Source organism: Nuphar pumila, chromosome 13 (assembly GCF_984573655.1).
Source record: "Nuphar pumila chromosome 13, dmNupPumi1.hap1.1, whole genome shotgun sequence".
Taxonomy (NCBI): domain Eukaryota; kingdom Viridiplantae; phylum Streptophyta; class Magnoliopsida; order Nymphaeales; family Nymphaeaceae; genus Nuphar; species Nuphar pumila.
In genome coordinates, this window is record NC_143261.1 from 70,600,827 (window position 1) to 70,618,519 (window position 17,693).

Sequence of the window (17,693 nt, forward strand, 5' to 3'; positions counted from 1 at the left end):
TATAAATTTTAAATATCATAAAATCATATTTATTCATAAAAAAAATATGATTCAACAATCGATTCTTAGCAAATGGATCCGTGGAGTCTGATTCATCAAACATGACTTGAAATACTCAAAATCACAAATGCCCCACCAACGGTTAATAAGAGGAACAAATTCCTCAAGAATAGCATATAAGAGGACACCACAAAGATGGTAAGCTAATCCTCATAGTTTGTAATGCATTTCAAATACTCACTCAAGAAATAATAATAGAAAAACAATTTTTTTGTGTTGCAACATTAGCAAACCTAAGGAGCTTCACTTTTGGAAGCCAGAAGGATGTAACGAAAGTGATGCAAAATGGAAAATTCATACGGATTTTCTGACCCTTCCAAACGAAAGATTTTTTTTTAGTTGAGAGTTTTTTTTCTAAAAATTCACTTTTTATAGGAAACATTCCTGTAAAAGGAGATGAAAGAATGGTTTCTGTCAAGAGAAAATTTATTTTTCCACTCTCCATCACCCATCTCACCGCTTTCACCACCACCATCCATCTCACCATTGCCACCACCATCCATCTCACCACTACCTTCCTCCTCCTCCTTTCTCTCATTTTTTCACATTTTTCCTGTTCTTTTTTCTCATGCTACACAAAAACAGGTGAAAAACTTTCTTTAGAAAACTTCTCATATAAAAAACTCTTAGGCAAAAAGTTTTCTCTCTTCCAAATGTGCCCTTTGATTTGACAATGAGGATATGAAAAACATGACCGCGATTTGGTGTAGTGGGATGGGGCCTAGGTTCAAATCTCATGAGCGTCACCACTGTGCAAGCCCAAGCGTGGTGACTTTCAGAAACTGAGGGTTAAGCCCTCGGAGTTTCAGCGATCGTAGGTTCAGTAAGCAGTACCAGCGCGATTAGGTCTTTGACCGTTAGATGGTTTTTTTTGAGTGAAAAAAAAAATACCGCGACAGGAAAAGTGGAATGACAGTGTCGTAATTATATAGAAGACCGAGGGCCTTTTCTCGGTTAGCCGTTTTCTATACATACCTCCAACTGTCAGAGTTTCTCCCTCTCTCCATCCCTTCGCTCTTGGCTTTTCCGATAAGGCAGGAAGAGGTAAAAAGCTTCCTCATTTTCAAACTCCTCCTCCTCGTAATCTAGGTAATTTTTTTCTCTTTTTCCTTGTCAAATGTTAGATCCGATATCGAGATTTGATTCCTTTATCGCTTTCTTTCTGGTTTCCTTTTTCTTTTCCCTGTTTTTTTGGAATTTAAGTTCGTATTTTGTGGGCGGTTGTCGCCTCGCCAGTGTTTTTTAATGTGAATTTCTTCTTTTCTTCAGTTTTGACTGTAAGAAATGTAGAGGAACATGCAAAGAAAGTTCAATCTTTAGAGAACAATGTGTCTATTTTATGGTTCTGCTATGATTCCCTTGTTTGAATGAGTTTGATAGATCGAAATCGATGTTCCTTCTCTGAATTTTGGTGCATGACTCGGAAAAACTGGGTTTTTTTCGCTCGTGAATTTGTTTTCAAGGATGTTATATGTTGCTTTCGGGTTTCCTGGTTGTGGAATAGAGTGATTGTCTTTCTTTCTGATTCAGAAGCTTTTGTTGTGTTGCTTTGTTCTTCTCTTTATAGCCTAGAAATTAGGTGTTTTCTTGCTGCTAATTGATTGAGTTGCTTCTACTAAACGTAACTTTGGATTGAGTGCTTGGACTTGTGTGTTTAGCTACAACTGCAGAGATGCACCTGGTGAACTATATAACATGGGTACTACCACCACGTCCCCTACCCATATTGATGCGGTAGGGACCGGTATAAGGGTCAATTGGGTTTTGGAACTGTCATGATTTTATCCATCTTATGATCCACCCAATGTGTGGTCAATGTACAGGATCAGAAGTATCCAATGTTCGCTACATATGTATTGGTCATTAATTTTTTGTCGAAGGAGTATCTTTGTCATGTTTTTGATTTTCAGTTCACGATTCAGTCTATAACTTCATCTTGCAGAGCATTTTGTAATAGACTTCTTATTATATGCAGCGTTGCTGCATGGTGGGCATGCAGAGACCTGCTTGACAGCCATCCATCTTGACATTTGATAAGATGGGTGTAGTGTTCATCTTGAAAAATGTTGAGATGGATGGTCATCAGCAGGCGCCACTGCATAAAAAATGACCTTTTTGTAATATATATCTTTTTCGTTAGGTCACCGTTAGGACCCTCTAAAAATCATAGTTTTAGGTGTTTTATGCTAGATAGGAACCATTAGGTGTGTTTATCATTGCTTATTTACTGAGAAGCAAGCTTTTTTTCAAATTGATTTGATGTTATGCATATTTTATCATATCAAATTTTAGTACAATATCAACCATTGATTTCTTTACCTCTTTAAAATACACATTTAAGAAAAAAAATGCTTAATCAAAGACGTGTTTTCTATTGAATGAGCATTGATAAACACATCTAATGGTTCAGATCAGTGTTGTGAAAAGCGTTGAGGCGTAGCGAGGTGCTCCACCAAAATCTGAGGCGAGGCGTAAGCCTCTCCGCGTAAAGCGTAAGCCTCGATTTTTTTTTTAAACTTAAAAAATATCTAAAATTATAAATAAATAAAAAATACTTTATTGATGAAGCAACAACCAACAAGAAATAAAAAATCTCAAATTAATACTGAAAAAATTGATCGACCATAGAGACGAACTCAGTCTGACAGATTTCCAACATCTTATCTTTTTCATGGGCCCTCATCGTCTGTTCAGTGGTAATTTTTTTAACATGTGGTGCAATGAAATTGATTTCATCAAACTCCAGTCGTGTCATTGAGACTCATAAATGAACCCACCTCATTGATAACACAGTTGTTTTCATGGCATCTCTTATTGGAAAACAGTATAAAATGTGATGTATTAGACAGTCAGGGAGTTTGCTAAGACGGTCTTCAGGACTTGCATCCCTCTCTTCCATCATGACAAGTACAAACAACTACAAAAGACAATCAGGTTATTATAAGAACATGCACTGGTTTAACGAAGGTAAAAAACAAATATACACCCCACACACTGTAAAAAATGAAGAAAAAAAGAACAACACGAGGGATATAGCAAATATATTCACCTGACATATAAGGGAACATCGATTCACATGCACGAGATAAAATTGAAACATGCACAAAAGAATCACATGAGACGGGGGGGGGGGGGGGGGGGGGAGTAGATCGATTTTGTTTTTGTTTTTTAAGCAAAAGAAGATGTGTAAATGCGCTGAGAAGAAGAAGAGGAGAACGAGAGAGAAAGAGAAAAAACTAGAAACGAGAAAGGGAGCGTACCTGTTTTGGGGGTCCACCACGAGAGAGAGAGAATGCTGTGAGATCCGAGAGAGAGACTGCTGTGAGAAAAAAAACAGAGAGAGAGTGGTGTGAGAAAAAAACGAGGGGCTTAAACATAAAGAGCCCCCGACCCCTTTATGTTTAAGCCCTAATTTTTTGTCAAATGAGGGTTTTGACCCTCATTTGACCAAAAGTAACTAGGCATATGTGCCTCATCCTGAGGCACGCCTCGCCTCGAGGCGTATGAGGCGCACGCCTCGGGGATTTGCGCTTTACACATACACCTCAAGGCATAAAGCCCCTCGCCTTTAGGTGAGGCACGCTTTTTGCGCCTTGAGGCGCATTTTTAATAACACTAGTTCATATATAGCATAAAACACCTAAAACTCTGATTTTTAGAGGGACGTAACAGTGACCTAACAAAAAAAACGGGCAGCACAATCCCCAGTCTCTCTCTCTCTCTCTCTCTATATATATATATATATATAATGTACTGCCACACCCATTTGTTTAGAATTTTTCATGAAGTACCCATACTGCAGCTGTACCTATATGACAGTTTTATTTGGGATTGCTTAAACTTTCTAGGGAAAAGAGTTTGGTTTACTGAGGTTGACCAAAAAATTGAATATTTTTTATGCAAAGACACCTTTCAGTTGGAAGAGTAAATTGGAACTTTTATACCCTTTAAGGTGGTTGTTGACCGCCATACTAAAACAGTTAAATGGGCAAGAATCAGCTTAGTCTTCACCGAAACTACAGCCTTTAGTGCACTTACATCTAAGATGTATCTCTACTGCTTTATACATATGGAGTTGCCCAAGTCATGCATGAGAAAAAACAACCAGGATGAAAGTTAACTAATGGAAACACGTTTGAAACCATCTCCAATGTTCATATACTAACCTGCAAGTGGCATCTGAAGTCATGTGACTAATCTAACATTGTTTGTTTGACAATGCAGCATAATTCTCAGAGCTTTCCTTTTTAAATGTTTCAAGTCTGTAATGAATCAAGGAAAAAAAATTGTAATGATAGTTAAGGGCTAGAAACTGACAATTGCCTTCCTTTTTTAGTACCTCTCCCACCTAATGAGTGCTTCTTCCAGACCCTTTTTAGCAACCTTCAATTTCAATAAAGAATAGTGTGATTCAACTAGGGGAACAATACTCATCTAGTTATTTTCAGTCAATATCGGATTGGGGCGAAGACTCGTTACACTCTAAACAAATGAAACCAAAATATGCACTGCATAGACCCAAGTATCTGCAGAGGTCATCACACATCATCCACTAGAGAAGTCAACAAGTGTGCATGCTCTATGAGACATCTACTGATAATTGAACCAACAGAATAAAAGTCTGCATCATAATTAAGTGTTTAAGCATCTAAACTGGATGTAGGCCATGAATGAAGAAATGAAAGTACTTTTAGATGTATGTGGTACATGGACTTTAGCTGACCATCCCAATAGAAAAAAGATAATCAGATGGCATTGGATTTACAGGATTCAATTAACTACACTCAAATAAAAAATGCAGGAGAAAAAAAAAGGATGGGAAGTGCCTCTACTAAACTGTATCACATATACATCAGTTAGAACTTTATATAGCATGTATATGTATTAGTCCCCAATTTGTGGCATATAGGGACAAGTTGATAATCTGGTTATGTAACTAAACATCAGAATTTCTGTCCTTTTCCTCCCTGCTTGTTTGTGCTGGATTTCTTGTATTTCACATTTTTTTACTTCTAATCACTTAAAAAAGAATGAAAGGGACTGGTGTGCATGTATGCAGTCATTCTTTATTTCTTCTAAGAACAGTGGTTATGATCTTTTACATTTTATCTACTTTTTCATCTTTACTGGCTTTTTTCTATCTTTCAGAGAATACCTAGTTGAAAATATGTATGAATTGTGTATCCCAATCATCTCCATAAGCTTGTTTCTGTTTTATTAAAATTTCCTCTTAAATTTTATGCATAGGATATCTACTTTTAAAGGACAACCTGAAATTAAGCTTTGATATTACCTTGCAGGCAATTATTAACAGCAATATATATTGGCAGCTATGGCATGCTCACTATCTATTACTCCATCTAATCTTCAAGCCATCAAATCCTTGGATAGGAAATTGTACAGTGGCCTGAAATTGCCAAACTGTGGGAAGCTTGTCCATACCAAGCAATCAGTGAGGCAACACCATTTATTTGTTCCTAGAGCAATACTTGAACCCCAAATTAAGATGGAACTAAAAAAGTTCGGTTTAAGTGATAAAGAATGTGAAGCTGCTGTTGTAGCTGGAAATGCTCCAGAAGCACCCCCTGTTCCTGCTAAACCACAGGCTCCTGCTGGGACACCAGTCGTCCCTTTACTAGTATGTTCTACTTGGCATGTCCAGAATCATGTTGAAATTTTTTAACATTGTTTGGATGTGATTTTCTGGCTTGCTTAGTTTTTTTACGTGCACAAATCCATATATAAACATGTCTCTCTCTCTCTTTATATATATATATATATATATATATATATATATATATATATATATATATATATATATATAGTTACTAGAATATGAGAACTACTCTGTGAACTGCGATTTTCATGGACTTTTTTTTTTCTTCTCTTAAATCTAGCCATACAGGTGTGGCCTACATGCTTGGCTTTAATGGAGCAGCTCTTGAATCATCTGATTATGATGCATAAACAAGACTTTTAAGGCTTTAAAGTCAACAATTGATAATCTCATAAATATTCAAGTATCCAAAAATTGTATTTTTTCATCGAAAATACATGATCCAATAGTTGGTTCCTAGCAAATTCACCATGCCGAACACATCTACATGGATCTGCAAAAGAAGTGTTGGCAATGCCTAGTTCACATGGTAGTTCTCATATTTCTAGTGACTCTCTCTCAACCTATATATATATATATATATATATATATATATATATATTGATTCTATGGTGGTACTGTACTGCCATAACTTATGGTGGTACACACTAGATTTTCATGGATCGAAGCTTCAAATGCAAAATCTACCTTTGGATCATGTTTAGCAGGTGCTTTTTATGATGTTCATGTTTTAAAGTTGACTGAAATGACGTTTTATACCATTTATAAACCACCTTTATTTTCATAAATTATGAGTGGTAGATTTTTCACCATCTCAAAAATGATTGTGGTGTATCAAACATGATAGAACCTTCTATCACAGTAAACAAACCATGCTAAACACATCTGTGTTGTTATCTCTCTCTCTCTCTCTCTCTCTATATATATATATATATATTGGTAATGATAGGGTGCTCCCTGAGTACCTACTCCCACCTAATAGAAGCTTTAGATTTTCAAATTTCTTAAACTTTTTTTGTTGATCAGACCCTATAGATATGATCTATAAGCATTATTCAGTAGAAAACAAGTTTTGGATCATATGATTATAGCATACATGTATGTTTTTTAAGACCTTTAAAAATCAATGGCTCACAATGTATAAACATTTCATGACTTAAAAAATTCTATTTTTATGTTCAAAAACATTATCCAAAGCGTGATTCCTATCAAATAAACTATGTTTCGTGCATCCATAAGGTTTAATTGAGAAGATACAAACTACACCCATGATTTCTAGTCCCGGAGCACCATACCATTACTCTCTCTCTCTCTCTCTCTATATATATATATATATATTGTAGAGGGTAGTTATCTACTCCGTTTTGTGCCTACCACGAGTGAACGGGGGGGGGGGGGGGGGGGGTTCCATGTTTTTTCCAAATCTGACCCCGCGTATGCGTTCGGCACGGTCAATTTGCTAGGAAACAATACTTGGATTGTGTTTTTCGATAAACAATGTGAGTTTTTAAGCCTTGGATATTTATAAAATTTTTACACCATCAATTTTCAAACCTCTTAAAAACCTATCTGTGCATTGGAGTCAGATGATGCAAGAGTCGATTCCTACGAAATCAAGTACACAGTATTCATCTGTATGGCCAGATTCGAGAAAAACACAAAAAAGAACCCTTCAAAAGCCTTGTAGGCTGTGGTAGGCACGGGTCGATGTAGGCAGATACCCTCTACTTTCTCTCTCTCTCTCTCTCTCTCTCTCTCTATATATATATATATATATATAAGGATTTGTGGATATACAAAAACTTTAAGGAAGCCACAAAATCGCATCGGTATGCATGCATGTCTTAATGTATGTAATGATCGTTTTTTCCCAGTTTTTAGTTTAGTGATGTTTTGCTTAAATATGATTTTTTTTATTTATTTAGCCTCTTACCAGGCGCCCTCGCCGAAACCGCAAGTCAGCTACATTAAGAGCTTCTTTCCAGGAAACACTTTTGTCCCCTGCTAATTTCATCCTTCCCCTTTTTATTCATGAAGGTTAATGGAAAGAACTTTGGCTTCATGTCTTATTTGTATCTTTATGACACATTGTCACTTGCTATGCATCAAGGTTTGAACATGTCCTTCAACTGACATCTTACAGCAATGCAGGTGAAGAAGATACTCCTATTGGAGCTATGCCTGGATGCTATAGGCTAGGATGGAGACATGGACTTTTAGAAGAGGTGATCCTTTTAGAAATTTGGATCTTAGCCTAATTCTAACTTACGTGACTACCAAAATGCATTTATGATAGTCTAATATTAGTTTACATGAATATTTGTGTTAGTTTTCTTGGTACTCTCATCAGATGTAATACTTATAGCCTTGGCAAGAAATGAACTGGTGATTATTATTTGCTTATAATAAACTTTGAGCTGTTGTTTTCTCATGTAGGTATACAAGGCTCGAGATGTTGGTGTTAATAATGTTGTCCTCTTTCCAAAAATTCCTGATGCACTGAAGGTTTATTCTTTTTGCCTTTTTTTTTCCTTCCCCTTTCTTCTCTTAGTTCCTTTTTGTGTTATTGACATTATAGGAACCTTTTGATCCCATATCCAGTCAGCCGCAGGAGATGAAGCTTATAATGAGAACGGCCTGGTGCCTCGAGCAATACGCCTACTTAAGGACAAATATCCAGATATTGTGATCTTATATCCCTGTCTACTCATAATTTTGCCTCATAAATGAGATGCTATTTTTGTTATTCTAACAAAGTGTAGTGTTGATTTCTTATTTAAGGTTATCTATACTGATGTTGCTCTAGATCCTTATTCTTCTGATGGACATGACGGTATTGTTAGGGAAGATGGTAAGCCTTCTTCTTGATAAAAAGTTAAGTTGATTTCTTCTAACTTTGTGTATAACGGTATCTTCACAATGCTTGGATGACTATCCTTTTACTGAAGCATGTATCTAAACTCACTCTAACTATCCCTCAATTGATTTTTTTTTGGTAAAACTAAAAGTTATGATGAAAAAGCTTTCTCTCACCTTCAGCTAGCTATAAGATATATATTATTTCAAAGTAGACTAGAGACTTCTCTAGAAGGATTCACAGTTAGAACTGCCTTTGGTTTTCTGTTGTCTTCAGGGTGCCAGCAAAAATATTTAGATAAGTTCATTGATCCATGACCATGAGGCTTACACAACAAATACATGTTATGTTTCTTTAATGACAGGCATGATAATGAATGATGAGACAGTTCATCAGTTGTGCAAACAGGCTGTTGCACAGGTGAGCTCTGATGCCTTCAGTTTTTGTATGTCTATCCGCACTTGCACATCCATTTCTAAAGAAGTATGTAGTTTGACACATCTTATCCTGTTAATAGGCTCGAGCTGGGGCTGATATTGTCAGTCCTAGTGACATGATGGATGGTCGGGTTGGGGCAATTCGGTCAGCTCTAGATGCAGAAGGCTTTGAGAATGTCTCAATCATGGCATATACTGCAAAGTAATTTTTTGCACGTTTTCATGCTAGTTGCTGTTCTGGAAAAGCTATGCTTGATTTAGGAGAAGATCCAGATGTTCTTCATACAGTTACTATAGCAATTTTGATCTCCTTTTGCTTGCTTAACGACAGGGATTGGTTTATGATATGACAAGGATAACATTCTTCCTATTGATACCCAGATATGCAAGTGCATTTTATGGTCCGTTCAGAGAAGCGCTTGATTCAAATCCTCGTTTTGGAGACAAGAAAACGTAAGTATTTATCTTTTTCATCTTGACCTGTGCTGCTCTTGCAATTTGTCTCTGTCAGCAATTGTTATTACAGTGACTGATATTGTATGGAAAATAAAAGTTATCAGATGAATTCAGCCAATTATAGGGAGGCTCTCATTGAAACACGTGAAGATGAAGCTGAAGGAGCTGATATCCTTATGGTAACTTGTTTCTTTTTATCAGATCATTAGCTGCTATAAACTCTTTTTATTGGCTTCTTCTCATGTATGCAATATATGCATCCTATTATCTCCATAAGAGTTTGCAATTTGAAATTTGTATGACAGGTGAAACCAGCCATGCCATACTTAGATGTCATAAGGCTTCTTCGAGATAATTCTTGTCTGCCTATTTCAGCATATCAGGTGATGCATGTTCTTTGTTTGTCTTTATTTGGGTGATCATGGGTCTTGACTCATCCAGCTTGCATCTCTAGCTGCTATTTCTATGTATAAATTTTTTTTTGTGATATTGTTTACAATAATTCAGCTCTCAGCTTTCTCTGCTATTTCTATGTATAAAATTTATGACATTATATTTCTTCTCTTGTTGTCATCATAGCTAGGTCTCTCATAGTAAGGTTTTGAAAAGTGTTGTGGTTTGTAGTCATTTGTATTGGTACCTCATCTTGACACAACCAAAACATTATCCTTGATCTACTTTTAACTCCCTTAAGACTCTCTTCCTTAAATTCACCATCGGCTCCAACAACCATTCTTGTGAGAATTGGTTGTGGTTTCAATGTGGACCCATCAACAAATTGCCACATATCTTACCCATGAAGGTTCTTTTCACCGCCGCGGCTCACATAATGTAGTTTTTCTCATCAAATTTTATGAGAACAATCGATACAATTTCTTTACCAGTAAATAGCGGAGAAGAAAAAGCGATGGAGAGACAAAGACATGAAAAAAAAAGATTTCAAATAGAAAGGTCTTGAAGAAGTTTGATGACACACCTCCCGAGGCAACGAACCAACAAACCAATGTTCCACCAATCTCATGATCCTCTTCTTGATTTTCACGTACAAGTTACAACCAAAAAACACCAAAGCTCTGATACCATGTAATGTAATGTGAAAAATACAAACAAATGTATATTATGAGCAAATACAACATGCACAAATGGAGACCACTTATGGGTCAAGCTACAACATGCAATTATCACCACACCACTTTATTCTGCGTGAATTCCAAGTGGGACCCATTGACCAAAGTAGCCGTGTCTATTACATTGCAATCATCCCCTCTTCCGTGTCTCTTACATATGAAATGAAAGAAACTGCTTTCAATATCATCAAGCTTTTTTTTTTTTTTTTTGCTCTTCTAGATGATGAGTTGTACTATTTCTCACTGCCGCTTAATTTTGGTTTCTTCCTGATAAAGGTTTCTGGTGAGTACTCGATGATCAAGGCTGCTGCAACGCTGAACATGCTTGATGAGGAGAAAGCAATGATGGAGTCCTTGTACTGTATCAAACGTGCAGGTGCAAATGTCATCCTCACATACTTTGCCTTGCAAGCTGCTAGATGTTTATGTGGCGAAAAGAGATGAAGGCGGCACTCTTTTTTCATGAAGGGAATATAACGTGGTGTTAAATGTATAATACATTAAATCTTGTGTGAAACTATGATGGTTATCTTTTTTTTACTGGTGTATTCATAATTAAATTCAGTTTTTAGATCTAAGGATTCCACTCTTTTCACTGTCTTCATGAAGGCTCGAAAAAAGAACTTTTATTTTCTTGTTAATTCCGCAACTCGTACAGATAAGGCTCAAAATAAAAGAAGCGTGGTCAGCTTCTTTTCTCATAGAATGGTGACAGGAGAGAGAGAGAGAGAGAGAGAGAGAGAGAGAGAGAGAGAGAGAGAGAGAGATTAATGCAGCAGATCAATGGATGTAGCAGTTGGTTGCTGATTTTCCACTTCTGCTTGGAGATGAGCTGTATTGAAAGGGAACTCTTCTTAGTCTCGACGAGTTGCACTTGGATTCAGTTGCAGATCTCTGAGCTTCTGTTGGAGTACGGTAGCTTCTTTTCTAAGGGATTGGTTCTCACTCATGATCTGCTCATGCTGGTCAGACAGAGAATTAAGCCGTTCTATAAGCTCACGGTTTTCAGAACGCAGGTGCACCACCTGCAACCAGAGCTCATCAAGGAGCTTTTGTTTGCGCATGCGTGATCTGCGTGCCGACTCTCGGTTTGAAAGCATTCTGCGCTGTTTCCTCTCATCAATCATGTTCTTCTGTTCTTCGGCTTCATCCGAAGCCGAACTGCTCCATGAAGAGGTCTGTGAATTAAAGTCCTGGTTAAGGGAGTTAATTTGGAAGCAGGCTGGCAGGTAAGGCATGGAGAAGCTGCTAGAGTTGAAGCCTGGTATGCTGCCCTTTGTAGCAGAAAAGTTGGCCTGGAGGCCTCCGATGTAGGTAGCCTGCGAGTACGCTATGGTTGCAACTTCATCCATTTTAATCTTGGGAAATGGCCTGGTCTCAAGATAAGGTTTCAGGAAGAGACTTGCGGGGTTGGGGAGAGATAAACAGTGGATGGCCTTGAGTTTGAGAAAGAATGCAGTTGCTGTGTTGGGGAAGGGGAAGGAAAGAAGAGGTGAGGATGGATGTTTATAGGGGGAGTAAAGGCCAAGTAGGCCTCTTGCAAAGATAAAGAGAGCAACAGTTCTACAGTTCCTCAAAAGAGCAGACAACAAAACTCTCATTTGATTGCCATGCGTAGTTTTCAGCACCACAACTTGTGCACGTATCTACAAGGATTAATGGATAAACAAACATGTCTACTCTTTCATTTATGCTTTGTCCATTATTTATTCCATGTGCTGCCACCAAGCACTTTGTCTTAATGGCAGCATTATAAACAACATGAATATCATGGTGCAGTTGATTAGTGCCTGTGCCACGACTTGCAAGGAAATTTTTGGGTTGTTTATCGAGTATAGAATTTACAGATTTGCCCCTGAATCTACATTGAGGTCGCAAAATGTCATGAATGTGTGTGTAAATTGAATTACTTCAGTAAATGGTTTAGATGAGAACCTCAATATTATTATTGAGTCTTCTAAGAGAAACAGCCATGACGGAGGGAAGACACATGAGAGGATCAAATTTGCTGTCTGAAAAACTGTTATCCTTTAATAGAATCCACTGCCAGTGATGCCTGAGCTCTCAAAATTACATTGCAGAGAATCTGGCGAAGACGAGGAGCCTCCAAGTGGACAGAATATGAAAAGACAAACCACCTGAGTAGTTTTAGTTTTTGGAATTTTTGTGATTGATGTATTCTTCTATATGATGTACTGGTCGGGGTCTTGCCTAACCCCAGTTGATTATCCAAATAAATAAATAAATCATAATTTCTTGATCACTCAAAGATGGTCATTTTAGGCAAGTGGTTTGAGAATTAATGACATGAAGATAGTGTGTTAAACTCGTCTTTGGTGCTTAACATGTTTGTTTATATGTGAAGGATGCCTATATGAATGTATGTAGGTGTGTACAATTATGCGTGTAAATGGGTGTATAAATGTGGAAGTTCGAAAGGTCCTTGTTTTGTCTGCCATAGGTTCATGTTATTTCTGAAAAAGGAAAAAAGACGAGCCACAAAGATTTCCGTACCAAGCCAATATGATTGAAAGCACTTCAACGTGAAAACATGGACCAAGCATTAAAATGAGATCAAAGTAGAGATGGTTATGCTGTTTACTATGTGTTTGTTGTGGATGAAACCCTAGTGTGAATTTTATCAATTGGGGTTGCAAATTTGCCCAACGTTTGGGATTGAGAGTGATGGGCTCCTTTTTTATGATTAATTTTCTCAAGAATAATTGTGTTTTTTGACTTTTAAAATTCTAAACAAAGGAGCCAATAATTGAGTGATCCAGCCGAGCCAGGCCAAAGCCAAGTTCAGCATCGGCTATGGTGTTATACTCCTTTCTAAAGAGGAATTATACGGTGAGGATACATCCATTGATTTACAAATCTGAGTTTAATTGGGATTCTTTTTTTTCTAAAGATTTTACTTTTGTAAGTGCTTTTTAGATCAGGATTTCCATTATGGTCATGCACTCATGGTAGGTCCAACAATTCTGGTTGGAAATATCCTCTCAAGGGATACAGGAAGCAGATGCAGGAAATGTGAGAAGTGAAACATTTGAGAGGGATACAGGTACGAGTATGCAGGGTAGAAAATGAGTGAACTAGAACAATCATATAGAGTGAAAGAGGTAGGACTGTACAAACCATCCAGCTCTTTATTCAGTAAATAATTAATGGAATTGAAGGTTTCCACTTGGGTAGGGAGCTTCTTTGCCACTATGGAAGCTTCCACTGCCCATGAAAATGAGTTGCAAACATGATAGTTGTCGTTGGCTCACAATCTCCATCTCTTAGCATAATTATGTCTCTAAAGACAATGTTACTAATGAGCTCATCATGGTATGAGCATGTTTAGCTCTCCATGTCGTCTTTACCAAAAGCATTTTCTTGCTAGGTTAGATGTGTCCATGTCATGGAAAGCAAGCACAATAGCCACACTACAAGGATGAGGGTTAATAGTGGTGTTTTTTTTCGCCGCTTGCTTTATTTGTCGCCACTATTGTCCTATAACGGCACAAATAAGTCACTGAAAGAAAATAACATTTGTTGACCAATAACGACGACATTCATAAGGCGTCATTAAAGGGTGAACCAATACCATCGAAGAATTTTGTCGAAACTAGAAACACTAATAGCGGTGAGGTATCCTATAACAACGAGGTTGTTTTAATGGCGAGATACCCTATGGGTTTCTGTTATAGGCTACCTATAGGTTATAACATTCTTGTCTCATTGTTATAGCTAATAACAACAAGCATTAACTCATCATTGTACGCGATAACAGCTAGACAGGATCCCACCTATAATGGCGAGATATAAATGTCACCGTTATAGGCTATAAACCTGCAAATTGAAAACTAAAAATTAATTCTAAAAAATTATTTTACATTTAAATACATACACTTCAAATATACTAAAATTAACAACCGAAACATACATTCAACAAAAATGAAACAAAAACTTTAAATACACTTTAAAAAACAAACATACACTTTAAAAATACAAACCCTACATATATCCTCTCCAAGCCTACAACAAACACACTTCAAATACAAACCCACTACATTCTCAAACATACATCCCCAAACATTCAACAAACTTTAAACTATTGACATGCACTTCAAACATACATTAAACAAAAACTTGAAATATACTTCAAAAAACAAATATACACTTCAAAAATTCAAATCCCTCTTGCATCCTCTTCAAGCATGCAATAAACACACTTTAAATACAAACCCTCTACATCCTCTCCAAGTTTGTAACAGACACACTTCAAATACAAACCCCTTACACTTCATTTCATCCCCTCAAGCTTACAACAAACATATACACTTCTAATATTCACATAAATCAAAATTTAATCATAGCAATTGTAGCAAAGAGTAGTCTATAAATCAAAACATATACATTTCTCATATAAGCAAAGAGTTCAAAAATTACATCTTTGTACATCCATAAAGGTCTGCATCTCCTCTCTGAGTTTTCTAGTTGCTTCTCTCTCTCGCTCTATTTTATGTCTATTTGCTTCTCTCTCGCTTAATTTCTTGTTTAGTTGCTTCTTGTTGTTGTTCAATTTTCTCTCTTAATTGTTGGTCCTTCATCTGCATCGCCTCTAACTGAAAAGATATCTACACAATTTGAGACTAGGTGGAGTTGGATGGTTTGTATGGAGAAAAAATGCACTCATCCCCTTCACATGTCTGTACCGCACCTTGATGACTTTGGCAAAAACGTCTCGCTACATCATCGACATGCCTCTTTGTGAAGAAGATATTGAATTTTTAATCTCCATATATTACAATTTTGTCTGCACGTCGTTAATAATTGATTATATATCAGTAACTAATGATAATATACAAAAAAAAATGGATGAATATGATAAGACAAAGTGTAAGTTACTTATAAAGGTGTCTTATGCTTCACTACAGATGAATGTTGTGCGATCTGAATGGGTGTGTGTCTCTTTATAGAATGCACTCACTGTCGATTCTTATCCATCTATTTTAGTCTACAAATAATAAATTAAGAATCTATTAGATCAATCATATTTAACACTATAAGCATATACAAAAAATTAACTTATACTAAAGAAACTTATCCTTGTATGATACCTCTGGAGGTACGAAAATGATCTATTAGTATGTTAGGCCATCTATTTTTCTCTATTCGTTGAATTTTTTTTTGACGTCCACTGTTAACCAAAGGAAGATCAATTAGTAAATGAAAATCTAAAAAACTGAATATTTATTTACTTATAAATATATATAAAATATTTACTATCCAATAGTCTTCAATGAAAAATGTGCAAATCACTTTTCACACTTCAAAGTTGACCCCCTTTAGAGGATGTTTTCTCCTACATCATGGTTTTAAAACTTCTGGTAATGCTTATAGAAACCTTCTTTCACCCTTGAGTATGATCGTTGAAGTCACTTCTTCACGCAACATTGATGTTCATGTATATCTTTATCTAAATCAAACTCTTTTTGCACTAAATTATCAAAATATAGTTAGTAACACTCATTTTATAGATTAATTTGTTTATTAAAATATAATTAGCAATATACTTATAAAAATTTCTTTACACAACACCATCTTCTCGTCATCTGGGACCTTCTTTCATGAGTTGTGAGTGAGTATGACCCACTCCTTGATGATGCATGAAAGACTTTTAGAGAATATAGAGGAGCCATCACCCACGACTCCTTGTATCTCAAGCTTGATAGTTACCGACGCCTTTCCTTGTTTGATTTTCCTTTGGTGGGTTACACATTTGTTCTTTTCATGTTTGCACTGAGAAGATTATGAAGTTGCTATTTTGTAGTAAGAAATAAAACAAATATTAATTGAAATCATAATAATAAAGTTTTAATTGTAATAAAGAAATCCTGATTAATATTTACCTGAGGTTGTTGTAGATGACTCTAGAGCTGTAGTGACCTTTGGTGTGTGGGGGGTCGTCTCTTTCTCCCTTGAAGTATCACTCACCTGTGATATGAAGTCGATCCCTTTTAATTTTTCACCTTGGTTAGTGGGTTGTGATTTGAATCTTAGGGAGGAAAAATGCTCATGTCCTCATCGTAAATATGTCAATATTTGTTAATTTTATGAAAACAATATTAGATCAAACTACAATGTATAAAATTAAATCATACAAGAACAACATTAAATTTGATTCATATTATAAAGAATCGATTCATAAATTGCAGATACATTAAATAAACGACAACAACAAGATCATAGAGTTAAGATAGCACACAATTATGAAATATAAACAAGAGCTATATACATTTTTGAACTCATTTGAAGAGAGAAAAAGAACACAAAGGTAGAAAATAGAGCAATAACACATGCACTTACATTACATTTTTTTGTGACTCTAGATTCTTTGTCAACTCTTCAATAGGTAGATGTTCAATTGTACCTATATCAATTTTTTGGTATAGCCATGAGTCCTCTGACCAATTAGGACTTTCTGGCAACAAAGGGTCTTCCTTCTCCATTTGTGATGGAGACATGTTGCAATGTTTATGAATCCTAAAATAATACACGTGGTTTATTAAGGTCTACATATCAAATTTAATACCAAATTCACCCTAGAGTAGTAAATCACATAAGCATTCATTTCAAAAAATATATTTCAGAACCTCACATAAGCATTCATTTCAAAAAATATATTTCAGAATATAATCATATAGGCACATAAGCATTCATTTCAAAACATATTTCAAAACTTAATCACTTATTTGAGTATATTCATAAATCTTTGATATAAGAAGTTTTACAAAGAATTGAAAGCTTACTTTTCTAATACAAAATTGAAATTGGAAATTAGAAATTGGAAATGCAATTTTTATGTTACAAAAATATAATTTTATTTCAGTGTGAGGGCATCAATTCAATAAGGATAAATGCATTCCAACTATGTTTAATGTGTAAGGGCATCAATTTAAAAGGGTTGACAATAATCAATATACCATAACAAAAGTCATTTGCAAGTTCACTTGTCAAGGTGATAACTGCAAGTTTTAAAGAGAGATTCAAACACCCATATCATGCAAAACTCCAATATTTGACTGGCCTTTCCCACAAATGGACATAACCCCCAATGATTGATTCTAAATTAAACGACTAATTAATAT

The 17,693-nt window shown here is 36.0% G+C and overlaps 1 protein-coding gene across 2 annotated transcripts; it reads left to right on the plus strand.

Moving 5' to 3' along the window:
- Positions 1–1,052: 1,052 nt before the first annotated feature.
- On the plus strand, positions 1,053–11,132 carry LOC149818644 (delta-aminolevulinic acid dehydratase, chloroplastic-like). 2 transcript variants are annotated; one of them, XM_089985792.1, is made up of 13 exons: positions 1,053–1,104; positions 5,361–5,698; positions 7,603–7,714; positions 7,829–7,902; positions 8,114–8,182; positions 8,279–8,362; positions 8,459–8,528; positions 8,899–8,954; positions 9,052–9,173; positions 9,353–9,424; positions 9,525–9,606; positions 9,733–9,810; positions 10,831–11,132. In XM_089985792.1, the coding sequence occupies exons 2-13, from the start codon at positions 5,393–5,395 to the stop codon at positions 10,996–10,998; spliced, it is 1,293 nt and encodes a 430-aa protein (XP_089841918.1). In that variant the 5' UTR covers positions 1,053–1,104; positions 5,361–5,392; the 3' UTR covers positions 10,999–11,132. The 2 variants fall into 2 exon arrangements, with proteins under 2 accessions (XP_089841918.1, XP_089841916.1); XM_089985790.1 differs by having other exon boundaries at positions 1,057–1,149.
- Positions 11,133–17,693: the final 6,561 nt, after the last annotated feature.